The 27,239-nt window shown below is 42.7% G+C and overlaps 2 protein-coding genes across 4 annotated transcripts in view; one reads left to right on the top strand and one right to left on the bottom strand.

The window, feature by feature from the left end:
• triob (trio Rho guanine nucleotide exchange factor b) overlaps positions 1-18,153 on the top strand; it is a 110,441-nt gene extending 92,288 nt beyond the window's left edge. For 2 of the 3 annotated variants that reach the window (XM_062399206.1, XM_062399205.1), the window contains exons 38-61: positions 3,698-3,984; positions 4,071-4,241; positions 5,728-5,823; positions 6,321-6,469; positions 6,650-6,716; positions 6,828-6,931; positions 7,427-7,496; positions 7,642-7,731; positions 7,850-7,942; positions 8,031-8,081; positions 8,202-8,279; positions 8,373-8,564; positions 8,687-8,864; positions 9,000-9,874; positions 10,817-11,067; positions 11,159-11,288; positions 11,387-11,414; positions 12,044-12,206; positions 12,627-12,748; positions 13,094-13,172; positions 13,621-13,821; positions 13,910-14,048; positions 14,702-14,888; positions 15,385-18,153. In XM_062399206.1, coding sequence (XP_062255190.1) covers positions 3,698-3,984; positions 4,071-4,241; positions 5,728-5,823; positions 6,321-6,469; positions 6,650-6,716; positions 6,828-6,931; positions 7,427-7,496; positions 7,642-7,731; positions 7,850-7,942; positions 8,031-8,081; positions 8,202-8,279; positions 8,373-8,564; positions 8,687-8,864; positions 9,000-9,874; positions 10,817-11,067; positions 11,159-11,288; positions 11,387-11,414; positions 12,044-12,206; positions 12,627-12,748; positions 13,094-13,172; positions 13,621-13,821; positions 13,910-14,048; positions 14,702-14,888; positions 15,385-15,791 — 4,208 coding nt within the window. In that variant the 3' untranslated portion in view covers positions 15,792-18,153. Of the gene's footprint in view, positions 1-3,697; positions 3,985-4,070; positions 4,242-5,727; positions 5,824-6,320; positions 6,470-6,649; positions 6,717-6,827; positions 6,932-7,426; positions 7,497-7,641; positions 7,732-7,849; positions 7,943-8,030; positions 8,082-8,201; positions 8,280-8,372; positions 8,565-8,686; positions 8,865-8,999; positions 9,875-10,816; positions 11,068-11,158; positions 11,289-11,386; positions 11,415-12,043; positions 12,207-12,626; positions 12,749-13,093; positions 13,173-13,620; positions 13,822-13,909; positions 14,049-14,701; positions 14,889-15,384 lie in introns of those variants that run through there. The other variant, XM_062399207.1, reaches the window with a different exon arrangement.
• Positions 18,154-20,581: 2,428 nt separating this feature from the next.
• cabz01093075.1 lies at positions 20,582-25,307 on the bottom strand. Its single transcript, XM_062399421.1, has 2 exons — positions 25,245-25,307; positions 20,582-23,593 (listed from the first exon to the last, which is right to left on the bottom strand). The coding sequence occupies exon 2, from the start codon at positions 23,542-23,544 to the stop codon at positions 22,540-22,542; it is 1,005 nt and encodes a 334-aa protein (XP_062255405.1). The 5' UTR covers positions 23,545-23,593; positions 25,245-25,307; the 3' UTR covers positions 20,582-22,539.
• Between the last annotated feature and the right edge of the window lie 1,932 nt (positions 25,308-27,239).

Genomic DNA, 27,239 nt, shown 5'->3' with positions numbered 1-27,239 from the left:
TTTGAACCCAAACTGTTTCTTGTGAAATATAAGTTCGGAAATTCCACAATTGCACAATAAGACAAAACGGAAAAATTCCACTTAACAGCTGAAGAAGCCTCTTGGCTGAGGAGAGAAACATCGTAAAGTGGGTTATTTCCCCCCCCCCCCCCCCCCCCCGAGAATAATCAACACATAAAAAACAACGATTATTACAATGAGAGGCGCACAAAGTCTTAGCCAGCCTAAGTACGTCTTTCCCATGAGCGAGAGCCTGACCAGCTGTTCCTGAGGTGTCTCCTATATGAAACACATCCTGCGGGGCAAAGGCCAAAGGTCAGGCCCTGTGTGCGTGTATGTTTGTCTCAGGGGTTATTTTTCGCTGAGGAGGAATGTGTCAAGGCTACTGATCCCATGTTTCTGCCTTTTATACCCTTGTTAGCACGACCTCTTCTGACTGAGCAGGGCACGCAGTCGACTGTCAAAGTGTGAAGATATCAGATGTTGAGATGGATAAAACGTCAGATTTTACATTTAAATTGATTCCGTTTCTGAATTAAGTGGAGGTTATCTTTCTCTTATTTTTCATATTCTTAATTACTGGAATTTTAATTAAAACATTGGCCGTATATAGAGCCGTAGCTTTATATATTTTATCAGTATTTGAACGACATTAAAATGGATGAACGTGATTGGTTCTCCCCACAAACCAGTGTCAAATATGAATCTGCTGAGATGTACCTGCTGACAGCATGTGAACACGTCAGGGTTGCGACCCCGTGTCTGCAGGAAGCACGGTCAGTTTGCTCCACGTGAGAATCCCGACTCCTGTGTTCAGCTCCCTGCTTCTCACAAGTTTCCACCTGAGAGTTACATTCTGTCGGCGGGAAGGTGTTTCTAGTAATTGAAAGAGTCTGGTTTGTGCAGTGGTGTCAGTTAACTGTTATTTATTGAAGCTGAGGGTTTAAAAAACCCAACAAAGCAAAAGCAGCACATCTACTTTTTGATTTATATTTAGGATATAATATCTAACAAGTTTTTTATTAAATTTTTTAAAAAGACTGGCCCTTTATATCTTGTTGACTTGTGTACTTGCATTATCCAAACGTTCCCAAAAAAAATCAACTCAGAGAAATCCCCAATTTTTATCAAAGTAAGGGGACGTTTCACTTGGTCCCATTTACTATTAAAACTTCAGAGGCAAACAACATATGAAAAAGGATAATCATGTTGCTAGCCAGTCGGCTGTTTTTATTCCTCCACTCTTTGTATTTTTCGCTCGTAATGCATCACGATTATTAATTGACGCGTTGCTGCGTAACGTGTGTAAAACTTAACACAACATCATCCGTGAATATGATTTTCATCAGCAATGGTTGTGAAGACATAAACTCCCCTGGTCCCATGTTGCTTTGAGACATCATCAAACTGAATGATTGTTTTGACTGAGCGACCCCCAGTGGCTCAGTTTACATATTGTACATTTAAGTACGAATAGTGAATAAAATGCTACTGGTGCCCTCTATGCTGCAGAAACAGTGTAAAGAGCTCATTAAGTTTGGATAGTCCTTGGAGACCCATGGTGGTAAAAGCAAAAGAATTCTGAGTCATCAGAATTACAACCTTAAATAGGCTCCATGATTTGCACCCATGACTAAAACATTCCAGGGCAGCGTCGTAATGAACCGCTGCGACTCTGGTTTTCATTTACTTCTGCAGGGGGAGAAAGTTGAGGCAGGTAAATCACGCACCTTTACCCTAAACCCTATACCCGGCACTCAGATTGCCTCCAATGAGAAAGTTTATATTCCATCAAATATCCCCCAGTGAACCCAGACAACCCTCCTGTCGTCTTTAAATAGGCCCTTTAGCTGGAATTTATAGATCCTTGAGCAGTCGGTGACCCCCCTCACACCTTTCCCAGGGAAATGCAGCAGTATGTGCCCTGGTGAAAAATGTATTGGGTTCTGGCCTCCTCACCTGACAGATGGAGTCATGAGCCACAGGTGAATATAGCCTGTGGCAGAAATATATCGCAGGTTATGCTGGAGAGTATTTCAAACGGTATGGGCTTCGTCAGAATAAAATGATGATCGGAGTCTGGCGGCTTTTGGAGTCTTAACAGGGCTTGTCATTCTGGGAACTCTGCTTCCCTCTTCCTTTTGCGTGCGATGTGAAAACACATGCTTCATATCAGCGGAGCGCCGTAAAAAATAAGACTCCAAGAGGCTCCCTGGTGGCTGACATGCACGTTCCCATGCAGATGCAGATGTGGTCATTCACTCGACACACGGGGCTGTGCAAGGGTGACCAATGAAAGGAGGCGGTATTTCCACACCTGCCCTTCATTCACAAGGTTGTTCAGTTCAGTCACGTGGTTTAATCCGTAGCAGATGCATGTTTTACTGCACTTTAATAGGTAAATTATGGAGAGGCTAAAGTCTGAATCTATCCTAAGGTTTTTTACTGTTGAGTCGAACTGCTGCACAGTTTCCTAGAATGTGGCTCGTGTCAAATATCAAATAAAAAAACAGAGAAATCTACATTTAGTTTTGAACCTCAGCAACTCACAGTGCGATGTGATGCGAACAATCCAATACAGAGTGGTGTAGGCGGAGAGTATCATCCTCCAGTCAACTTCAGCCCCTGTAAAGATTCCTTTGTTTTTGCAGTCAGGCCGTCACTGGAAGTAATTTGCTGCTCTGCGCAATAAAAACACCATCTCCAGTTTAGAAAAGACAGTTTGAAAGAGACCTATCACATCAAGCTTGTTTTATATCTCACTCTTTTCTCTTTGCGGCACTTTTAAATCTGGCTCTACGCTTGGAGGTGAGAGGTCTTGTCTGGAGAATGCGGTGTGGTATCAAACCTGGGGTCATGTTGCACAGAGTAAGAGAACACACGAAGAAATTCAACCTCAACGTTATCATGCAAAGTCTCCTTGGTCAGGGAACTTGTTGATCCAGGCGGGAGGTTGTATTCCAGCCTCCATGGCATCCAGCAACCATTTTGATCATGGATAACCAACTAGAATCGGTCAAAATTTTGAGCTGCACCAAAATTGAATGGGTTCTTCCCTGTATCCTTCCACATAGTTTCCGGGTAATCCGCCTTGCATTTTTTGCGTAATCCTGTTTAAAACTATATAATCTTCCAAAAAACCAGCAGACTAACTGACCTGGGTGAAAAACATAACGTCCATGTTGGAGGTAACAAGGGAACACCAGGGCAGTGGTTGATAAGGCAGGAAGTTAAAATAGGAGTGAGTCAGCAGACAGGTGAGATGGATACGTGCATATGTCAGACAAAGCCTCAAGCATTCCCTTTATTCTCTATTATTTTCTCATCGCTCATTTTTGCTCGAATTCAACAGCTTTCCTCCCACAGATTATCCCCCGAGGAGCCGCCGTCACTGTGAGGGCCAGGCTGCCTACTGCACACAACACAAACACACACAGGGAACAGACAAACGCAGACAAAACATTTTCACATACTGGCTTTTTCCTCAGACTTCTCCCACTCAAATGAAACTCCCAAAGGAATAGACGGTGTCCATAAATTATTGGATTAGCTGTTACTTAGAGTTAGCCCTTGAATTAGGAGACCTTTCAATCAATGGAAGTCCTGTTATTGGACCACCATTTTGTCTTGAGTTGGATCACTTATACTTAACATATAACATTACCATCAACCTCCTCTGTCTCTTCTTCCCCTTTAGACACCTTGTCCGTGTCCAGTAACGACGCCCTGCAGCCGGGCTCCAGCCAAACCCTGGGCCCCCACAGCTCGCCAGGGCCCAAGCGTCCAGGGAACACTCTGAGGAAGTGGCTGACCAGCCCCGTGCGGCGGCTCAGCTCCGGCAAGGCCGATGGCCACGTCAAGAAGCTCGCCCACAAGCACAAGAAGAACCGCGATGGCACCCGGAAGAACATGGACACGATCCCCGGCTCGCAGAAGGACTCTGACGACAGCGCAGCCACGCCACAGGACGAGACACTGGAGGACGTAAGAACTGATGGAGAACATTTAAACATCCAGTTCTGCTCCTGACCTTTCCAGTTAATCCACGTTCCTTCTTTTTCTCTCTGCAGCGCATGCGTAACGAGGGGCTGAGCAGTGGCACCCTGTCCAAGTCTTCTTCATCAGGCATGCAGAGCTGTGGCGAGGAGGAAGGAGAAGAGGGCGCCGACGCCGTCCCTCTACCTCCCCCTATGGCCATCCAGCAGCACAGCCTGCTGCAGCCGGACTCCCAGGACGACAAGGTGGGTGGACGCTTTAACTCATGATGACAGACAAAGTGCTGTATGTAGATAACATGATGTACAGTCACCCAAGACAAATATAGCTCTTTTTATTTTCACTCACAAAATGGATATGCTTTAAATGAGCTGCACATGCTTATATTCATGCACACAGAATATATGTATATATATACACATATATAATATTATATATAATCTCTTCGCAGATTTTAATGAAATAATTAAAAAATAATTCAAATTGGTTTCGTAAACCTAAAGAAAAAATAAAATAATTTTAATTTATATTTTGTCCTTTTATGCAGTTTTAAAATTTTACGAGTACAAACTAGACAATAAAGTCAAAATATTATTAGAAGAAAGTCTTTATTTTACAAGAATAAAGTCACGATATTAAATATTTCAAATTGGAGGTATAGACAGAATGAAAAAAATCGTATTCTTCCTAATTTGTGCAGCCAGGTTTTGTGTTTGGTTCATAAATATCACTTTAATCATTTAAAGAAAAAAATTCTGAGATTGCAAAAATAGACTTATATGAGAGGAAAAGTTGTATTTTGTAAGAATACAGTTGTAATATTACAAAATTCAGATTCAATATGTCAACTTAGAGAAAAGAAGAATGTTGTTTGCAAAAGGAATGATAGTGATATATAATATAAGCAGCCAGGTTTTTTTGTTTGGCTCATAAATATCACCTCATCCTCACAGAGAGCTTTACAATTACACAGCTAAAGTTTTACTTTGGCACTAATCGTTTTTCTTTTGTTTCCTCTTATTATTTAATGGTTGCATGTTCCTTCCTTCAGCATTACGTTGATTTCTGTTCTGCTTCTCTTCTTGCCCAGTTTCCCTATCTCTCCATGTAAAACCACTTCATCATCTCCACTTTGGATCCTTCGTTATTTCACTTTTCTTTTTGATTCTTGCTCTTCTCTCTCTCCCACCAACTAACTGTCATTCAATGGAGTGTGTATTATACTCCTCCATTCACGTGTTCACTGAGGTGTATGTGGAACTAAATGGTAAATCCCCATTGAGTTCTGTTGTGTACAGAGGATCCTGTGGCAGAGGGTAAGACTCTCCCCAAGTGGAGTGTTAAGCAACAATGTTTGCTGTATATAAATTGCTTGACCAATCATGGTGCTCGTGTTTATGGAGCAGTCCAATCCCTGAGCTTTCCCTTCAAATCAAAACCCCCTTCATAACCTGTGTTTGGCTCCAACTTGGCCCCCGATTAACCCTCTTATCAGGGAGAGCACACCCACCAGTCCTCATTGGGACATGTGGAATATCGGGGTCCACACTCAGCAATGGTGAGACTGATCACATGCAAAGATGCTGCATCACACCTGTCTGCATGCAGCACCACCTCCATATGTTTTATGACCTTAACCGTTAACTCTCTCTCTCTCTCTCCCTCTCTCTCTCTCTCTCTCTCTCTCTCTCTCTCTCTCTCTCTCTCTCTCTCTCTCTCTCTCTCTTCCAGTCTGCGTGTCGCCTCTCCGGTCGTCCCAGTAGTTCAGAGACACCCAGTGCTGCGGAGCTGGTCAGTGCCATCGAGGAGCTGGTGAAGAGCAAGATGGTGAGAGAGAGTTCATAATCGGCACTCACACGTACAAGCCAATGTGGCACATTTGTACACAGAACAATTCCAATCGATGTTCGTACAAGCTCACACACAACCACACACATACACACACACACGCACACCCTTCTCTGGTGTTTTTAACAGAGAATGGCATCATGGCCTACCAGTCAGCTGTCAGGACTGACTCACTGTGCCAGCTGTCCACTGTTCCAACAAATGGACATTGCACTCAACCTCATACACACATACCAAAGTCGATACACACAGCTTTAATTTAATCCATGTTGAACAATGAAAATGAATTATGCATTGATGCAAAGCATATCAGGTACACTTGAAACGACTTTATTTTCATATTATTACAACATTATTCTTGGAATCTCGGAAATCTTTTTTCTTCAATCCAGCCCTGAAACCTCATTGCACAATGAAGAGAAGATCACATCTACTCTCAGCCTCTGACTCCCCCTCTCCCTCTCCTCTTTCTTCAGTCTCTGGAGGATCGTCCAAGCTCTCTGTCGATGGAGCAGGGCGACAGCAGCTCCCCCTCCTTCAACCCCTCCGACAACTCCCTCCTCTCCTCCTCCTCGCCCATCGACGAGTTGGACGAGCGCAAGTCCGGCTTCCTCAAGAGGAGACAGTGAGTTACGAGCCTGTGTCTTGTTTGTGCTTCGATAAACAAAAACCTGCTTGGACTTCCATCCCTTCATCGCCTTTGTCTCCATTTGTGTGCTTATATGGAGCATTTCTGACGTTGGTCCACGGCTGAGTGTGTTGCATTTGTGTTACACAGTGACAATTTCTGTTTTCTATCTCTCAGTTATGTGCTTCTGGAACTTGTGGAGACTGAGAGAGACTATGTCAGGGACCTGGGATCAGTGGTGGAGGTAAGATTAATTCAATAAGAGATAACTATATTAATTTGAACTTTGCAAGATAGTCTTCTTTAATCAGTGTTTGCTGCATATTTTACAAATAAGTTGACTTTTTCCCTGCAGGGCTACATAAGCAGGATGAAGGAGGAAGGAGTTCCAGACGACATGAGAGGAAAAGACAAGATCGTCTTTGGAAACATTCATCAGATCTATGACTGGCATAAAGAGTATGTGGACAGTCTCCTTCTGATAATATGCCCCACTAATTCTAGTACAAATATAACTGATTGAATTTCAGCTTCTAATTTGTCTTAGCAATTGAAAATAGTAAACCTTGTTTTTTTATAGAAAAAAGTATAAATTCTGGCACGATTTAGGCACCAGTGCCATTTTAAAACTGTAAGGGGGGGAGGACTTTTGATACCCACCCCTAGTTATACCATCATTGAAGGTAAAAAAAAAATCTTTATTTCTACAGAATTTTCTCCACAATATTTCATGGAAATCTGAAATGAATTTGTTGTGTGTAATCCAGCTGAAACGCAGAATGACAAATAAGTGGGTGAACAGCATGAAAGCATCACCTCCTTGGAGTGGAGCAATTATAGAATAATAGAATAATATTATCTGCTGAAGAATAAAAGCATACAGTAGTCAAGACCACATTCCTTGGCAGATTAAATCACAGCTTATTTTTTTCCCCTCTCTTTATCTCATTAAAGTTTTTTCCTGGGAGAACTTGAGAGGTGTTTGGAGGATCCTGACCGGCTGGCTACTCTGTTCGTCAAACAGGTAATATTTAGCAATATAACCGCATCCATCCTGAATATGAATATAATAGAGAAAATTAGGGAATAATGTTTTTCTAAGTTGTCTTTGTTTTTTCTTCTCGTGTTTTAAAAGCTGACTTTGCTTTCTGGCTCTGTTTTGACCACAGGAGCGGAGGCTACACATGTACATCGTGTACTGTCAGAACAAACCTAAATCTGAGCACATCGTGTCAGAGTACATCGACACTTACTTTGAAGTAAGCCTGTGAAACCCTTTCTACACCATCTCACACCACACCTGTCTTATTTTACCTCTAAACAGATTATCTCTGGTGTATTGCTCACTAATTAGTTTTTCTATTTTCTTTCATTCAGGACCTCAAGCAGCGAATGGGCCACAGACTGCAGATCACTGACCTGCTCATCAAACCTGTTCAGCGCATAATGAAGTACCAGCTGCTGCTGAAGGTAAATCTAACGGTGCAGGCAGCTTTCAAACAATCAACAAACTCTGCCCATGGTGAACTTATTGATCCACACCATTTCTCTTTCTCAGGATCTTCACAAAATTTCTAAGAAGGCTGGAGTGGACACATTGGAGCTGGAGGTAAGGAGAGCTGCCACTGTGCATTTATTAAAACAACTAGATACCATCATGTCTTTTGCTTTGCTCTCATGCAAGAAATATGTCCCTAAGTGTTTGTTGTACTCTTTCATTCTCCTTTAGAAAGCTGTGGAGGTGATGTGTGTGGTCCCCAAACGCTGCAATGACATGATGAATGTTGGTCGCCTTCAAGGCTTCGAGGTAAGACTTGTGTGTGTTCAGAATGAAACAATGTAGTGTTAGGGTTATCCACTAGGTGTCAGTGTGCAATCATTTTTACTTTTACTTCTTCAGGGTAAGATTGTGGCTCAGGGCAGATTGATCCTCCAGGACACCTTCATGGTGTCCGACCAGGATGGAGGACTTCTGTCCAGGATGAAGGAGAGGAGAGTCTTCCTGTTTGAGCAGATCGTCATCTTCAGTGAGCCCCTGGACAAAAAGAAGGGCTTCTCTACTCCTGGCTACCTCTTCAAGAACAACATCAAGGTGAGTGCAGCACAATGAAGTGTTAGAAAAAAACAATTTCTTGCAAACATGGCTGTTTTTCCTTTTAACTTTTTATCCAAACCGCTCTTTTCCTTCCCTCCTGCTCTGTCCCATTACTCCAGGTGAGCTGGTTGGGTCTAGAAGAAAATACAGACGACCCCTGCAAGTTTACACTTACTTCCAGATCCTCCAGTGGAAGCCTGGAGAGGTACACCCTCCACTCAATGAGTCCTGGAGTCAGTCAAGTGTGGGTCCACCAGGTCAGCCAGATACTGGAGAACCAGCGCAATTTCCTCAATGGTAAGACATCACTGGGTTTAATACTGTGCATAGAGGATTTTGAGGTCTTCCAGCCTTTTGGAACTGAGTAATCCAAAGGGTTTACACAAATTGTGTTTTCTTAAATGAAACGTTTTCACTCATCCGCTCCCACAGCTCTCACATCCCCCATAGAGTACCAGAGGAACCACGTGGGTGGCGGCGGGCCGGGTGGTCCACCCAGCAGTAGCAGCACCGGAGGACTGCCAGGAGGCAGCAGCTCCAACAGTACCGCCAACATGGGCGGTGGAGGTGGCGGCGGTGGCTCTGGAGGATCAGGGGGCAGCTCTTCCTCTCTGTGCGGCCCTCGCTCCCGACCCTCCCGCATCCCCCAGCCGTCCTCTCGCCTCCCCCAGCCCGTCCACCACCACCACCCCCCGGGCCCCGAGGGGCCCGACAGATCAGCAGGTATGTGGTCACCCTGCCACCCTCCCCTTCAATCCCTCCCCTCTAACCCCTTCTCTGACACCCCGACAAACGGGGAGCTGTTAGCCTCAGAGGTCCCTAAGATGAGGATGCTGGATAATCCTCATGGAAGTAACAGTAATAACAGTAACAGGTCGTCAGGCAGCATGGAGGGCAGACAAGGCCTCGGAGGCTTTGAGGAAACCCAGAAACATCAAACAGCTGGAATACCACAAATGGCCGTGGCTCCCCTGAACTTGCCGCAAAAAAAACCTCGAATCGGGACAGTGGCTCCTCTGATAACGCCTCAGTCGCCTGGAGGAGGAGGAAAGGAGTCGTTGGTCCCCTCCAGTCCGGCCCATAAAGGCAACGTCTTCTGGGCTATGGTCCCAGCTATACCTCCCTCTCACACCAGCCGTCCTGGATCCTTCTCCTACACAAGTGACGGTGGAGGAGATTCTCTGGGCAGAGGAAGCCACGGGACGCCCTCTCATCACCGCCACTCTACGCACAGTAAGGACATAGACCGCATGAGCACCTGCTCCTCCACCAGCGAACAGTCCATACAGTCCACCCAGAGCAACGGGGTAAGATGCCAAGTCGAGGCCCAGGCTTCAGCGAGGCCTGGAGCTACTCACTAGTGACTAACCACCGCCTTCAGTCACCCTGCCACTGGCTCTGAGAATGGCTTGTACATGCAGCATCTACCCGACGGAGATTAACGGCTATCTGAGTGCACTAACTCCCCCGGCAGTGTGTGTGAAAGGATTTTCTGGTTCTGGATTGTACTAACAGTGTGGATCTAACTCACCGAGCAACTGTTGTATCTGCTGTCTAAGACTCTCTCACCGAGCGTCATATGTGTGCGCTTCTCAACTGCAGCTAACAGACACTAACAGTAACCAGATGAGTTTTAAAAAACACAATTCCTTTTTCATCCTTTTCACTGATTCCTCCTCGGGGAAACTTCAGACACAATAATCTCTAATCCAAACCTCGTCCCATATCAGGAGCTTTTTCTCACTTCGCCTCCCTTCGCCTTTTTTCCTCTAAGCCAGTTTAGTCTGAACCTCGAGACGACACCAGCTGGCGTTTGCTCCACTTCCGCCTGCCCTGTCTCTCTTCGAGATGATAGCGTCTTCATCTTCACTCTGTCCTCTCAGACATATTTGAAACATGTCATATCTCGACACCTCCGACCTGAGGATCTTAACTTCTGCTTCACGGCGTAACTCATATGAGCCATCACTGTAGACGTGTGCAGTTGTTTTTAACCGTTATTCTGCGTGATGGAGAGCATTTTTTGCAGTGTTTCCCTGTGCTGCATGCATCAAGCATTTTAGCGAGGTCATTTGTGTGTGTTAATGTCAATCAAATCCTGAATTTGATTGCTTTGAAGCCACTGACACACATCTGTACGTCCCTTCTTTTCAGGAGTGTAGTTGCTCACGTGTATTTGAATGTGTTGTTTGGGCAGACTCACATTCTGTTGTGTTGAAAGTCTTTTAATAATCCTCCTCTCCTCACAGAGTGAAAGCAGTAGCAGCAGCAGTGTGTCCACCATGTTGGTGACCCAGGACTACGTGGCAGTGAAGGAGGACGAGATCAGCGTGGTGCAGGGTGAAGTCGTCCAAATACTAGCCAGCAACCAGCAGAGCATGTTCCTGGTGTACAGGGCGGCCAACGAGCACAGCCCCGCGGCAGAGGGCTGGATCCCTGGCTACGTATTAGGACACACCTCATCCTCCATCACGCCCGAGCTCCCTGAAGGAACCATCAAGTAAGGACAAAGGTTTAGACAGTGGTTGTTTTCCATCATGGTTACCTTACACAGAATGTAACCCGATGATTGTTTTGTTTGCTTGTTGTAGAAAATCATTGTCATGGCACACAGCGCTCCGTATCCGCCGCAAATCTGAGAAAAGAGACAAAGAGGGCCGGAAGATGGAGAACGGCTACCGCAAGTCTCAGGACAGCCTGGCCAACAAAGTCTCTGTCAAGGTAGAGAGGGTGAAGACAACTTCTACTGCGTTTAAAAGTCGTTTTCAACTATTTGTGCAAAGAAAATCTAATTATTTCTCTTGCTTTTTCCATTACAGCTTCTAAATCCCAACTTCATCTATGATGGTAAGTCCACATTGTTGCTTTTGGTGAAGGACAGGAAGAGTATGTGTGTGTTTTTAAATGAAAAAGGAAACACTAAGAAAGACTGAACCCATAAAAGGTCCAAGGCAAGAGTGCTGGGAGTGAGCGTGCTGAGGGGGTTACAGCAGCCTCTGCTGGTGAGGGACTGCAACTGCAAGGCAAAAAGCGTTCCAAAATCAATTTAAGAAACTTTCATTTGATTTATATTCAAACAGTAATATTTTGAGAGTAGCACAGTGACAGGCCATCTGTAGATTTTTTTAGAACATTCAGTGAAATTTCTTTCGAGCCTATTTGATGTACAAATGGTACGCCGACGGTGTTAGACAAGACCTGTGCCCTAAAGCCAATTTCAATTATTGTTTTCTTCTCAACACTGCTATAAAATGTTGTTGGTCCTTCAATTTAATAGAAATTAGGCATCTCATGGACTTTATCTTAGCCCCCTGCGACTGACTTCCAGCGTCTCTGTTATAAATATAGTAGCTTGAATTACTTATTATTACATTTCCTTGCACAAACATCCCCTCCTGTCACAAGCCCTTATTTTTAAACTGGTAACTTTTAACACATGCAAGGCACTCCCTAACCTTTAAATCCTTTCTCTGCAGCTCCTCCAGAGTTCCTTATCCCTGTTGGTGACGTAGCGTGTGAGAGTGGCGACAGTGTCACTCTGAGTTGTAAAGTGTGCGGTCGCCCCCGGGCCACAGTCACCTGGCGGGGACCTGACAACAGCACGCTTAGCAACAACGGACGCTACAGCATAACGCACAGGTGACATCATATGTTTGTTTGTTTTATGCCTGCAGCTGCATTGTGCAGCACGGACTTCAGTGGCCAGAGGCTTCCTAAAGGTGCCGGCTCTATTTGCAAAAGCTCACTCTCCCACTGTCAGAGCTCAGCAATCGATAGAGAGCACATACAAGCTAAGAAAAATAGGCAGTGTATATTTTGAGTCAATTGCCAGTGTAGGGAGGCAAGCACAGAGATGACAAGCTTCCTTTTTGTTCAGCAGCAGCACTGATAACGGAGAGAGTCCGGACTGGTACTGGAGCAAAGTGCGTTGCAGTGATGTTGTTGTAAAGCCCAGGAAGAATCACAGAGATATAAAGTGCAGTGATCCAAAGGAGAAAAGCTCAGGCCTGCGCGTTGCTTCCTGATTGGCAGCTCATCTCCTCTTCCTTGTTTCCACAGTGAGACAGGGGAGGCAGCCCTGTGTATCCTCGGAGTGTCTGTTGAGGACAGCGGTGTGTACACGTGTGTTGCCACAAACGTAGCAGGCACCGTCACCTCTTACGCCGGCGTCACAGTCTCAGGTGAGGGTCCCGTTGTGGTATGGCCTGAATGCGTATACCGTGGCTGCAACATCACATCTGTTTGAGTTTTTTTAACTGCTAAAACAAGTTGCTCTCACACATCCATCCATTTGTTATCTATACTGCCTATGCTTTGAGGGTGACAAGGGCAAGAGGGCAGAGAACCCCCTGGACAGGTCACCAGTCCATCACAAGGCCGACTTACAGAGATTCTTACTCACATTCACACCTATGGCCAATTTTGACTTCTATAAACCTAACCTACGCTTAAAATAAGCCCTCCTTACCTTTTGTACCATTAGTAGCTGGTGTATTTAACCCAATCTGAATACAACGTGTTGTCAGGTATCCAGGATGATGGCAGTGAGGTCCTCTGGAAAGGCAACTTTGAGTCCCACTACACAGAGATCACTGAACTAGGAAGGTAAGAGTGCACTGAGGAAAAGAAACGCAGGCATTGAAGGAAAAGTATTTATCTGCGGTGTATGGCACACAAAACAACACAATACAATACATAAGAAGAGACAACTCATTTCCTGGATTAAAATGTTCTGAAAATGCAAAATACTGATCAGTAAGTGAAACTACATCTAAAGAACGGTTGGAAAATGGTTAAATAAAAAAATGTCCCTTTCACCCTGTGATTGGGAGGCGGGTGAGATTACAAGGGGTCAGGGGGAAAAACACTAAAACAGGAGCATCGTTTCTTTCTATTGTATCTTGTTCTGTGCATCATTGATGCTCAGTCAAATATATATAAAAGAATTATTTAAAAAAGGACATTTCAAATTCCCCTCATCTAGAGCACGGACGCCGCACAAAATAATTCATGGTATTCAGACGTTCCTTAAAATGTGATTCCCCCTCCACAGGGGACGTTTCTCAGTGACCAAGCGGTGCGACCAGCGGGGGAGCAAACGGACCGTGGCAGCGAAACACGTCAACAAGAAGCTGCTGCGCCGAGAACAGGTGCTGCAGGAGATCCGACTCCTGCAGAGTCTGGACCATCCCAACCTGGTCAAACTGCTGGACACGTACGAGACGTTCAGCAGCTTCGTTCTCATCCTGGACATGTGAGTTCAGCTGGGTTCCCAGGTTGCTGCGGGACTTTTCCGTTGCTCGATAGGATGTTGGTTACTAACCCAGTTGTTTCCTTTACAGGGCAGACCAGGGACGTTTCCTGGACTACATAGTGAGCTGGGGAAACTTGACAGAGGAGAAAGTGGCTCTCTACCTCCGAGATATTCTTGAAGCCCTCCACTACCTGCACGGCTGGAGGATAGCACACCTGGATCTCAAAGTAACCGCCCGTTTTTAAATCGCTCCTCAGGTCATGGGGAATATCACAGGCGTTCTAAAGCTCCTTTCCAGACAATCAGAGAATTATCTGAAATTGCACAAGTGGCTCATTATAGTAACATGATGCATTAGTAAAAGATTTGTTCATTCTTAGCCCTCCTTTTACTTTGTGTCCCGTCCACATAATGTTGCATAAGTAGCATGTTTCAACTTCTAAAATAAAATGCAGCTACTGTGATTTAGTTCTCAGCTTCCCACACAGATTCTCTCTTTGTACATGAAGCAGTCTCTCTCATAGGGGAGGGCTGAAAGAGGAGGGCAGAATTGGCAGGTAATCGGGGGGGGTGGATACATATTTAATTCTCGAGCTTCGTTTTTATTTGGATCTGCATCAAATCATCATAGATATCAGTCTCCAAAAAATACCTTCTAACAATTACCTTCTAAAAAAACTATATTCATTAGTTTTTCAAAACTAAATGAAATCTTACGTGGGTCGTTGGATGTGCTGGCAGGAGGCGAGGGGTTTCCCAGAGAATCTTTTCGTGCCAGAAATCTTCTCCCTCGTTTCCTCTCTCCACTCTCCTCTCTGTCTAATTAAAGAAATTAGACCAATAAAAAGAAAAAGTAATAATTTTTTCCCTGCCTCTGCAGCCTGAGAACATTGTGGTGGAACACGCGTCCTCTCAGCCCCTCATCAAGCTGACAGACTTCGGTGACGCCGTGCAGCTGAGCCCTCCTTCCTCCTACATCCATCCTCTCCTGGGGAGCCCCGAGTTCTGTGCTCCTGAGCTGGTCCTGGGTCAGCCTGTCTCACTGACGTCTGACCTCTGGAGCTTAGGTCTGTAGCTCAAACCATGTGGTTTGTATCTTTGGCTTTCATAAACTGCAGAGCATGTTCAAATAAAAACTCCAATTTATATTGAGTTAGTATTTTGATGCTTCAGGTAAGTCTGCTGTTGTATAGATTACACATTTAAGATAGATATATATTGATTTTCAATTGAATTACTAATTAAAATAATAGATACAGTAAAAAGAGATGATAGGGAACAAATTCAAGATTTTTTTTTAGATAAATGAATTATCTAGTGAAGGACTGTCTTGGTAATGTTGGTGTTACATCAGGAATGGAGGGCGGAAAGGAAGTAGTGGAACTTATATACTATCCCTCCATCACTGTTGGAGTTAACCCAAACACATTTATTTAATGTTCTTACAAATAAACATAATGTATGAAATGTGTAAAAATAAAGATGATGAAGAGTGGCTGACATCTCATCTGTCAGTAACTGACTGAGCGGTTGACTGATCGATTTACCGGTGTGTTGATACAGGGGTGTTGACCTATGTTATACTAAGCGGTGCCTCTCCCTTCCTGGATGAGAGTGTGGAGGAGACGTGTCTGAACATCTGCCACCTGGACTTCAGCTTCCCAGAGGACTACTTCCAGGGCGTCAGCCCGGCTGCCAGGGACTTTGTCCGCGTGCTGCTCCAGGGCGAGCCGGAGCGACGGCCCACCGCGGCCTCCTGCCTGCAGGATCCGTGGCTCCGGCCTTATGGTGTGATGAACACTGGACACTCCAACTTAAATCACTCTCAGCCGCCATCTCAGAGTCATCATCCGGCACATCTGGACACCTCCAGGCTCATTTCCTTCATCGAGAGAAGAAAACACCAGAACGACATTCGGCCCATTGGCTCCATCAAGGCCTTCCTAGAGAGCCGCCTGCTAAACCACTAGGTAGACGTGAGAACATCTCCATGTGCTCTGCGTGTCCAGGAAACTTCAGTGGATGAGTCGCCTGGTTCAGTTGAGGTGTGTTTAAAAAGAAAAGCCTGCTGAGAGGATCACCAGCAACATGTCCACAACGATTTCCCTTTCCCTCATGAAGCCACAAACGTCCTGCTGCTGCTGACTGACTTGACTACTCTGCTGATTAAACCCTTTGACTCTCCCCACCTGCCCTTATCCCTGGCATATTGTCTTTATGCCTGCACAACAAATGAACCGTTGGAATCCATTTGAGATTTCAATCTTAGCAGGGAGAAATAATATTGAGCTTTCTCATCGAGCCAGCGCGGGCAAGTCTTGCGCTCTGGACAGTGATAAACAGAGAAATGAAGAATACTGTGTAAGAGTAATTCAGGCTGCTTTCGGTTGAACACATGAAAGTGTGCTTTGGTTTTTTTTGTATGGAGAGGTTACTTTTTGTAAATTGAACCATGTACAGGGAGGAAACAGAACTGTCTTTATTCAATCCCTTTTGGGAAAAACAAAGGTTAGTTATTACGTTGAAATAAAACAAGAGAAATGAGATGTGCACCCACCAGCAGGGTCCATTCACTCTAGACGAAGACCAAAACCACGATCAGAGACACATTGTAGTTACGTCCAAAACGGTCGCGCAACAAAAAAAGCTACTCGGCAAAGCTTTTTCTCCGATTTCTACCTGCATCCGCCTTATTTGTAAATAACATATTCCTGCCTTTAGTTCTCATTCTGAAGTCTCACATGAACTATTTTGTTTGCCCGACATTAGTGAGCCCATGCAGTTTGGGGAGATACGTCGCTCCCTACGGGCCCGTCAGCCGCCCGGGTTTTCTTTACCGACAAAGCGCTACTAGAAATGCACTTGTAATTTGCATCGGCTCCCATGTGCAATGTTGCAGCTTTAACGTTTATGCAACTATTTATGAAGACTTGTGTTGTAGCGGTATTCTCAAAAAAAAAAAGAAAAAAAAAGGCATGTACGTACCTGGTACTGCGGTAGGTGTCTGTATTGTGTTAACTCTTACGTATTAAGTTCAGTATTAAAATCTGCAAACCCCCCCCCCCGCCCCCCTCCCGTACCCCCAGAGGATTTTCAGAAATGATGTATGAAAATGTGTATCTATAAAATACAGGCACTTACGCTTTCATTTTGTCACTGTTACGTTTTTAAGTTTCTGTAACAAAACCAAAGTTGACTTTGTTTTCTTTTTCCTGCTAAAAAGTGTTTTATTTTTTACTTTTAAGGATTTCTCATGTTAAGTTATGACAGAGCACACTGAACCCAGATATGAGTGTTTATATAGGTTCAGTCTGGTTTTATTTATTCTTATTGTGATAAGAAATTGTTAGGTGTTATTGCTAAAACAAATATTGCTTCACTTGGTCTTTTTTTTTTTTATTTCAAGCTGTGCACAAAGTGGTTTGCTGTGTGCGTTTGTTTGGCTTTTGTAGGTAGATGCTGGTGTGCGTTGCTAGATATGATTTAACTTTTTTATTTTGTCGCACCTCAGTTCGACGTCATAAGACAGAGTTGTCCGACATTTTTTACCGAGCAATAGGTCTGGAAAAAATGCCCATCACGGCCCACCACCGTGGAATTGAAATGATCGGGGAGTGCGTTACACTCTCAAGGAGACAAAACATTTCAGAAACATCCCTTTTATCCGCTCACAGGTATCTGCAATGAACGAGATCGCTTCCCATTGTTCTCATTTGACTGAGCTGATATTCGTGAGGTGAAGAATTTGTTGAAAACTTCTTTAAAGTGCCAGTTCAGTGACTGACCTAGAGAGGTGGCTGAAACTGAAATAACACATGGTTTGTCATTTTATTTTGAAGCTTGTCAGATGATCTGATTTAATGCTAAAGAAGTTAATTTTTTTGAGTTGAACGACTCTTGTTGGTCTGTACAGTCTTAAGTCTCTCATTGTGTGTCATGTTTATTTATTGGTGTGAGTCTGTGTTTCCCAAATTCATGCTGTTGTTAACTTTATTGAATTTTCTTAAAGCCTATTCATTTAAAATAAAAACAAAAGATAATTAAGATAAGTAATAAAATGCCTTTGGGAAACCCAGCCAGCTCATAATGTAAAGATGTACAGAGAGGGTCGGGCAGTTTGCCCACCGCCCGGGATGTAAACTCATATGTCATATTTTACATACACATAGGAGAAGACTGCAGCAATGTCATTTTGAATGTCTTATTATGACTTATTCTTACTTTTGCATGTATATTTCTTTGTACAGAAGATTGTGTTTACATGTTATTACGTGTTGTAAATATTTTTTTTCGTCCTCTGTTATTTTGCCATTAAACGTACAAGGAACAGCGGGGGCCGTCTTTGAAACTTTGTGTGCACATACATTACATTACAGTACAGTACATCCACAAACACCCACATATGAAACTATTATTATTAATCATTTAATATTTCCCATAATCTTCAAGGGCTGGGGGGCGAAGGCGGTTGCTGTAATCCCAGAATGAGTTGCGGGTAGGGAAAAAACCCTAAACAGCTCAATAAGACAATCACAATAAATGGGAAAGTCCAATAATAAACTAATTCAAAAAAACATGACACTTGATGTTACAATAACTATTTGAATTCATGCTAGAAACCATGAGAAATGAATCACGCTATTCCCCTTTTGGTTTTTATCTGTTTTGTCTATGATTACAAAGATATGACCAAAAAGTTAAAAGATCAAAACAACAATGGGAAATGTAAAGTGAAACTGAGATGAAGATCTGAATCTCTGAAATGCTTTAGAGATGAAACAGAGAGGGGCTGTTACTGATCTTATCTGCAGCCTACACATGCTGCTGCTCCACTGCCAGGAACACACTTCCCCCCCACCTCTGCAACCTTCTTGTAATGACAATCGCTTGCTCAATCATGGAGCAAAATAGAGATGTTACTGGCAGCTGTTTTGATCAACATAAAGAGATTACACGGTAAAATTTTTTAAAAAGAAGCTGTGATGTGTGTTGATCTGTCAGTTTAACCTGTATCTCTGCACAGTAGCCATCTGTTAACTTTGAACAGACACGTTTGTGTGTGTGAAAAGGAAATACTATTTTTATCAGGTGTGAAATCAACCCAGTGTTTTCTCAGCTGCAGCAGCAGCAAATATTTGCATGAAACCACAAGACGACAATCTGTACTCGCAAACTTCAAAATCTCCTCCGGGAGCTGCAGAGTGTGAACACACAGCTTTCATTTTCCTTTGCGTCCATGACTTGAGCATCGAGTCACACACATAAATCCCTGCCTGACCATTTTTTGTTCATGGTTTAATTTTTAGTGAAAAGCTCCAAAGAGTTCAATCACTAGGACATTGAGATATCTAGATCACTCTCCGTTATTAAAAGGGATTTTCTCAGTAATCTATGGAGGTGATGGGATCATTGTGACCTTCACAGTAGCTTCTAGTTAGGCTTTCAGAGTCCAATTCAATTTTCTTTATTATTATTATTGTTATAATTTGTATTTCTGTTATCATTATTATTATTTTTATTGTTATTGTTATTGTTATTACTACAAACAAGTGGATTCAAATACATTGTTCAGGTACTGTGTTGCAAGATGCTTCAAGGCCACTAGATGGCAGTAAAGGAGTAACGTTATGTTCAGAAACTGGTCGATGGTCAGGTTACACGTATAACTAGTCTCCCAAGGCCCCAAAGCCCCCATATATAACCACATATACATTTACTGGATCCTGATTTTTATATGGATCTGCACCAAATTGCCCAGAATCATTCATCGGTCACGAAAGAGGATGAGATGTGTTTTATCTCCCTCTAACGGTTAGTTATGTATTCATACATAGTCACTTTAAATTTACTTTTTATTTGTGGACAGTTTTCTCAAATATTCTCAAATAAACAAAAATATAAATGGGTTTCCTATTCATCAAGTGCTTCTTTGTGTCTGTAATCTGCCTCTCCCTTGTAGGCACTTATTGCTGTAACTCAGTTCCCCTGTGTCCACTGTGCTGAAGTCATTTCAACCTGCACATTTGCACACACACACTCTTCACTCGTGCACATCATTCACCTCTGACACTACTGATACAAACATCCCAAATTCTGAGGTCGTATGATTAGTTGCAAAACTATCAAGGGGCCGACAAAGGCCCATGCACTGGAGAGTCTGTAAGACAAGATGCCATTTTCTGTCTCACTATTGGTGATGATGGCTTCTTTAACGGCAGCGTGAGTGGCTGTAAGGGGGGGGGGGGGGGCAGTTTGTGGAGATAGCTGACCATTATAGCATCATTGTTACAGAGGCCATGTGAAGAGGTATCGCAGTTTTGTTTTCTTTGTATGGACGTGAGGTGTTTCTGGTGTCTAAATACGAGCTCGGAGGAGCCACAGCTAATTGGCACCGGAAGTCATGCGCACACCAGTTCTGAGCAGAAGGAGGTTTTACCCTTTTTGTTGCCGTCTCCTGAGCCAGGTCATGATGAGTGCAAGTTTTCAGCAGCTTTCAAAAAACAAATGATCTCAAGAGGAAAGTCATACACTGTGAAAAGGATATTTGAACATTTATGTTTTGAAGGAGGAAACTGCAAATGGGTACAGTCGGCCTCAGTTAAAACCTCATGAATGAGGCCAGACACATAAATGGGTTTCACACGTTGAGAAACAGGAAGAAAAAAGTGTCAAAGGGACGGAAATGCCATCAGGGCCCAGTACAGATCAATACACAAAGAAAAGTAACCAAACAACTGATTTGGGATATAGTACCATTTTATTGACAAAGGGGAAATACATTTAATCAACATAACAAAAGTATGTACACTCCGGCTGCATGTTACAGCTGTTATACTCTGACTAAAACCAAAACCAAGTGTTCACAGTATGCTTTTCAGAATAAGATGAAAACCTGATATCGTTGATACCCTCAGAGGAGCAACATGCTGGTACGGTCCAGCACGCGGCCCACTTGACATGTCTGGGTTTTTATTACACTCAAGGTTAGAAAGTGCTGCCGTGAGTCTCCTGCATCTCTGTTGACGTTTCGCCTCACTGACAGCCGGCTACAGACAGGATGTTCTGAAATTAGGGCTGGGGGCGGGGGATGCTGCGGTTGTATTGTGCTCGCATTGTCACTCATATCTGAAATAGGAAGGAATAAGTTGATGTTTTATCGTGTCATCCCTTCAATATCTTCTTTAAATGTAACAAACCCATGTTACATTTAGTTAACTATGGTACAGAATTAATAGAAACCCTTTGAGAAAAGACTGATAATGGAATTGTATTGAGCTTTAGATCATTTGGGTGACATAGTTTCAAAATATCTGCCAAGTAATGGTCAAATAATGAGTATTATTTAGTAATTTGGATAGAATACACACATATATATGTATATATATACATATACATATACATATACATATACATATACATATATATATATTATTATTTAAAGTAATTTCACCCTCCATTATTATGACATTTTATGAAATGCATAATGTAGAAATATTCAAAATGTTATGATAAAATGCTTGGATTCACAAATGCTAGACATGTTAAAATGGCAGCTTGGTGACATCCTTCCCCTTTGATGTCGTGGTTTTTTCTGGATTTAGTGCAAACGGTTTGCTGCAGAAAGCTGTGAAGCTTGCAATGCACATATAGCTTCCCGATGCAGCAGCAAGCTTTTTGTGCTGTGAAACTGTTTGATACCAAGAAAACGGAGGCATGTGTGACAGAGGTGTCAATAAACTTCTTTTTTTTTTCTGAACCTAACCGCTATGGTCAGAATCTATATAACACTCCTGCTGTTGTTTTGTGCCACCCATGATTAAATGAGGTCACGGTGGCTTCAGCTAATAGTATGTGAGTACAAGGGAAAAGACGTTTTTAAAAATATACTACGTCGTACTTGCAGGTGCAGATGCAATCTGTTAAAAAGCTCACTTTAAAATATCGCAAACATATCGTGCAAATGTTCTAAGCAGGTGTTGTTTGAAAAGCATATTTTCAAGCCTACTGTTCTCCATTTTATAAAGTGGTGCTGCTATAGACATGCGAAACTGAATATGCTTCAGGATGCATTAAGACTTTTGCTCAAGCTGCCAAGAGGGACAAGTGCAAGTCACATGTTGGCTTGAAACATACTGTATATGCCCTGCTGAGGTATTAACTATTTACATTACATATTAAATCTAACGTACTCCACAGAGTTTATAAAAAAAGAGAGAAATGTATATAAAAATAAAAAAGTGTATATAGTAAGAATATCAAGATTTGAATGTAGAGAAATATTGAAACGTGTAAATGGTCAAATCTGCGTATTACGGTGGCCCTGAGAGCTCCTTAAGAACTTAAGAAAACACATGCAAGTTCACAAAACACAAGCAAGGTAAGAAAACATCTTCATCAATTTCACAACTCAACATAACACATTACAGAAATCTACAGCAAATACAAAGTGGCCAAAGTTCGTTGAGCTCTCAGGGCCACCGTAGCTCTCAGGGCCACCGTAGTACATGGTGTAATGGTGATATTGTTATAGTTGAAAAATCGCAATTTTGATGATAAGTTTTAAAAATCATACAAAGTCATATGTGCTTTCTTGTATTCCTTTAGACCTATATATTTTGGCACGTGGCTATCTCAAACGCCACGTGCCAAAATCTTGCCCTATTCTTGACCTGAATCTAAACGACCTTCACAAAGCGCCACTGTGGCCTGAACTTGACTTTACACAGCGGTGCTCCTCTCGTCCACACTGGTGGTTTGTGAGTACAGTGATCCTCTTCTGTCCCGAGGGATGTGGACCTTGAACACCCGACACAGCCAACAGGGAGCTGTGTTTATCAGCCTCACCAGGTGCCTCCTGAACTTCTCCCCGACAAACACGTACAGGAAGGGGTTGAGGCAGCTGTGAGCGTAGGCAATGGCCTCTGTGACTTGTAAAGTCAACCTGATGGCTTGGCTCTTTCCACAATCTGTGTAGAGATCCAGGAGCTCCAGTGCTTTGAAGAACAAAGCAATGTTATAGGGGAGCCAGCAGCAGAGGAAAACCACCACCACTGCGAGGACTAACCGGATGGCCTGTTTCTTGGCCGACTGGCAGTGCAGCAGCCTCCACACAATCTGAGAGTAGCAGAACCCCATGATGAGGGCTGGGACTAGCAGACCCAAAATGTTCTTTTTGAAAAGGCTAAAGACCCCCCAGAAGTGAAGAGAAGAGAAACTGTTGTCGCTCGACTCAGTTAAGGGATACTCCGGAGCACAGAACGTAGTCGAGTTGGCAATTTGCAATTTGAGAAAGATCAGATCAGGGAATGAAGCCAGAAATCCAGCCACCCAGGTAACAGCAGCTGCGACCAGTCCGAATGACCGTGTCCGTGCTCTCATGGCGTAAACAGCGTGAACTATGGCCAAGTACCGGTCGATGCTCATCAGGCAGATGAAGAAGATCCCACAGTAAAAAACAATATTATAAATGCCCAGGATCACTTTGCACATAGCATCTCCGAACAGCCACTGGTCGCGGGCTTGGTGGGCGAGGAAGGGAAGAGAGCACACCAACAGCAGGTCAGCGATGGCCAGGTTCAGGAGGCACACGTCGGTCATACTGCGGAGACGCACCCCGTAGATGGTGACCCAGATGACCAGAGAGTTTCCCAGAAGGCCCAGGATGAAGATAATGCTGTAGAGGAAAGGAAGGTATTTGGCTCCATAATGCCCGTACTCACACATCCCATAGTCCCCCTCAAGGTAGTTATAGTATTCAGTGTAGGATGTTGGGCTGGGTTGGGGGGAAAAAGACAGGACGGACATATGAATAACTAGGAAATATCCAGTATTTCAGAACACCTCAGCTAAGGATGTTATATTTTCATTATTATTGTTATTTAGAAACATTATACATAAAAAAAAGGACAGATGACCACAACACTTGGAAGTGGAAGGATGTGATATGGGTCAAAAAGTTAAACATTCTATAAATGGATATTTATTTAAACAGGACTGCAGAGTCAGATCTGGTTGACTTACAACAGTCATACCAATATAGATTTTTCTTATATAATACACACATTTTTGATTTATATTTGTTTTTCCTCTCTGTTATGTCTGTTGCTCTGACAACAGAGTGTGGGCAGCTCCCCTGCCCACACTCTTCAAGGAAATCTCCTCGCCCTTCAAGCTCTACCAAACTCCTCGTAGCGATGCGATGTCCTGCAGGAAAACTTCAACCAGCATCTGAGCACACGGCTCGACAGAATCGCGAATGCAGAACTCTACGACCACAAAGCCAGGAGACGTCACAGAACTGCAAACTGAACAGCAACTTCTTTTCCTCTTTCCCTCGGACTGGTAACATAATCTGGGCTTAATAATTATACATGCTAAGCAAGACTGTTTACTCAATTCTGTGTGTTTACAAGTTTGATATATGCTCTGACGTTGTAGGTATAAGTTAAATGAAGGTTAATGCTAGTTAGGCTCGCCACAGGCTTTGTCCCTGCCTATCATTATCTGATTAACCTACACACAGACACGCATAGTCTCACCTAGTTAAACCTTCCCCCATGAAGCGACCTCAGAAGAAGGGGGGGGGGGGGGGGGGGGGCTCTTATCTTTGGGACCATTCTTTAAAGCATGCTAATTAACATTCACACACACACTCACACACCTCCTAGTTAGTTAGCTTGATTGTTTTTATACTTTATTATGTTAATAATAAATGTTCTTCTTTCACAAATGTTCTGTCATTAATATTGCATAAGTGAATTTTGCCAACCGTTACACTGTTAAGAACTCCATAACCTTCATTGTTCATTATATAACCTTTAATGGTAAAATATTGAGATTTCTAATTGAACTAGATCTAAATTAGACTGATCTTAATCAATAAATTGGCTATCTTTTCCCTTCTATGAAGGGTGGTGCCCCGCGAGAACTTTAACCAATTAAAGTTATGATTTAATATTAATATTTTAAATATTAATGTTTTACATTTTATTTTGATAACCAAATTTATTGAGTGCCTAAAGGCACACCATTCTATGGTAACTCTTTTTAAGCACTATTGCACAACATGCAATTACTTTGATGATGTTAGTCGTACTGAAAACCCAATAAAAATGAAATAAATAACATAACTAGTAAATTCTTGATCTGATTTTTCCCCCCACTTTCTGTAAGATAGTGAAATGGGGTGTTTTTCATCTGGATCTGGTGGGGCAGTGCCCCAGGTGCCCCTAATATAGAAACGCCACTGAATGTCACTGTTCCATTCAAAGGACACAGATAGAAAGAACAAATCTCAGCCAGCTTAGATGGAAAGTGAAAACAAAGTCGGCAGCAAAGCGCAGACTTTAACACAGTGGGATCTGATCAGAATAATCAACCACATACTGGAGGTGTGTGTGTCATCTCAGCTGGTTTAATCTTACCTTGATTCGTGATTTATAGTTGGAGTCACATTGCCACTGAAAGCAGTAACAGGGAGGGCACTCTCCATGATCAGTTTCCCCTAGAGAACACAAAATTTCAAGAACGACATACTTCTTCAAATTGAAAACAGATGGTTTCTTTGGTTTCTCTGCAAGTGTTATAGAAGTTTCAAAAGTTCACGCTCATTTTCTGAAAAGTATCTGAACTCAAAAGTCCAAATTCATTCGGATTAAAATGATCCCCTGTTTCAAAGTATATAAGCTATGATAACATGATTCAGTTTGTCAAAAGGAAACAGGTGTTAGGTATTCCAACTAAAAATTGGAATTATAATTTGTGGCAAGAAAAATATTATCAATATGTCAATTTCATTGTCATTTGAATCATAAAGTGTACTAACACTATAACCATAACTGCACCTCTTGTATGGAATACTGTTTGAGACAACATTCTATAAATAAATAGATGAATAAATAAATAAATATGGCTGTGAAATAAATCATTTATAAGGGTGCACTGGCGTGTTGTGCCAGTTCACACTTAAAAAGAACGAGTTCAAAGTTGAGTTCATGTAGATGTATGAACTGGTTCACGTTCACATTTGTTTTTTTGTTATTGGGATGATTTATGTGATAAACTTTCGATCATGTGTTTAGTTATTAATCGATGGTGTCGGATCAGGTCTGCGTGTCGCTCTGCTCATTTTAACACTGAGTCCTGACTGTGTGCGTCAAGTCTCGTGTTAAAGCACAACATGTTGACCAGTCATTTTCATGATGTTTAAATGCAGCCTCATAAACTCTAGAGTGAACCAAACAGATACTTAGTTACTTCATGTGCTGATCAGGTCCTGATAACTAGTGATGAGTGTTTTTTAGTTCAAGTGAGAGCAGAGTGGAGGAGGACACAAAAAGTCCAGCTCAGTACAAACCAACTGCAATTTCTGCTCTGATCAGGACACAGCGGCGCTGATCACTGAGCAGCTGTGACCAGAGGAATTCTTGTTTCACGGTTCTTCTACATTGACCGGCTGCTTGACGTCAACAAGCTCTGATCTCACTGCTTGTGTCGCTCTGAGCGGGGCCTTTGTGCGTGTTCTTTTGCATATGAGAATGAAAATATATTGTCCCATGAAATAAATATATGCGGCATTATGATATAAAAGTCCCATGAAATAAATAAACAGGCATTATGATATAAAATTCCCATGAAATAAATAAACAGGCATTATGGTATAAAAGTCCCATGAAATAAATAGACAGACTTTATGACATAAAAGTCCCATGAAATAATGAAATGTGGCATTATGAAATAATGAAATGTGGCATTATGAAATAAAAGTAACGAAATAAACAAAAGTCTTTGAAAAACGTGCTATATTTATACATTTATTGCCATAAATATTTATTTCAGGGTTTATTTCATAGCCATTTTTATTTATCTATTTAGCTATTTATTTATGAAATTTGGACTAAAAGGGCATGCCATAATAGTTAACCATTCTGTGCGTCTGTTTGCAGCATGCCTTTGTCCAGCACTTTTGTAATTTCTGTGTGTTTGCATGGTTACAGGCAACCAATAAGTCAATGTGCAGCACTCATTTCTCCCTCTGACAGAAAGTGAAATCATACTCGTGTGTTGACATGCCATAAACATCATGTAAGAGAAAGTGCATATGAAAGTAAGAAAGCAAAAACGTACCTATGTCGCAGTGCCGATGATTAGAAGTAAGCTGATATTGGTGGATTCTGGACCACAAGATGCTGAGGGGGACGGTCAAATCAAAGAATGGATCAGCTGTGTAACCCAATTTGATTATGTGCTGCCCAGGAGAGCTGTCAAATAGTTTGGATACCACGACCAAACAGCTGTGAGAAGTGCAACTGCTTTTTACAGCCCTTACTACCACCCAGGATGCCATTGTGTGGTTGTGGGTGATATATCAAGGGCAAAAAATACTTGTTACTTCCTTAAAATTCAACAAGAGATTTTGT

The sequence above is a fragment of the Platichthys flesus genome, chromosome 11 (genome assembly GCF_949316205.1).
Source record: "Platichthys flesus chromosome 11, fPlaFle2.1, whole genome shotgun sequence".
NCBI lineage: Eukaryota > Metazoa > Chordata > Actinopteri > Pleuronectiformes > Pleuronectidae > Platichthys > Platichthys flesus.
Note: the sequence above shows the minus strand (reverse complement) of the source record. Positions and strands in the feature narration are given on the sequence as shown.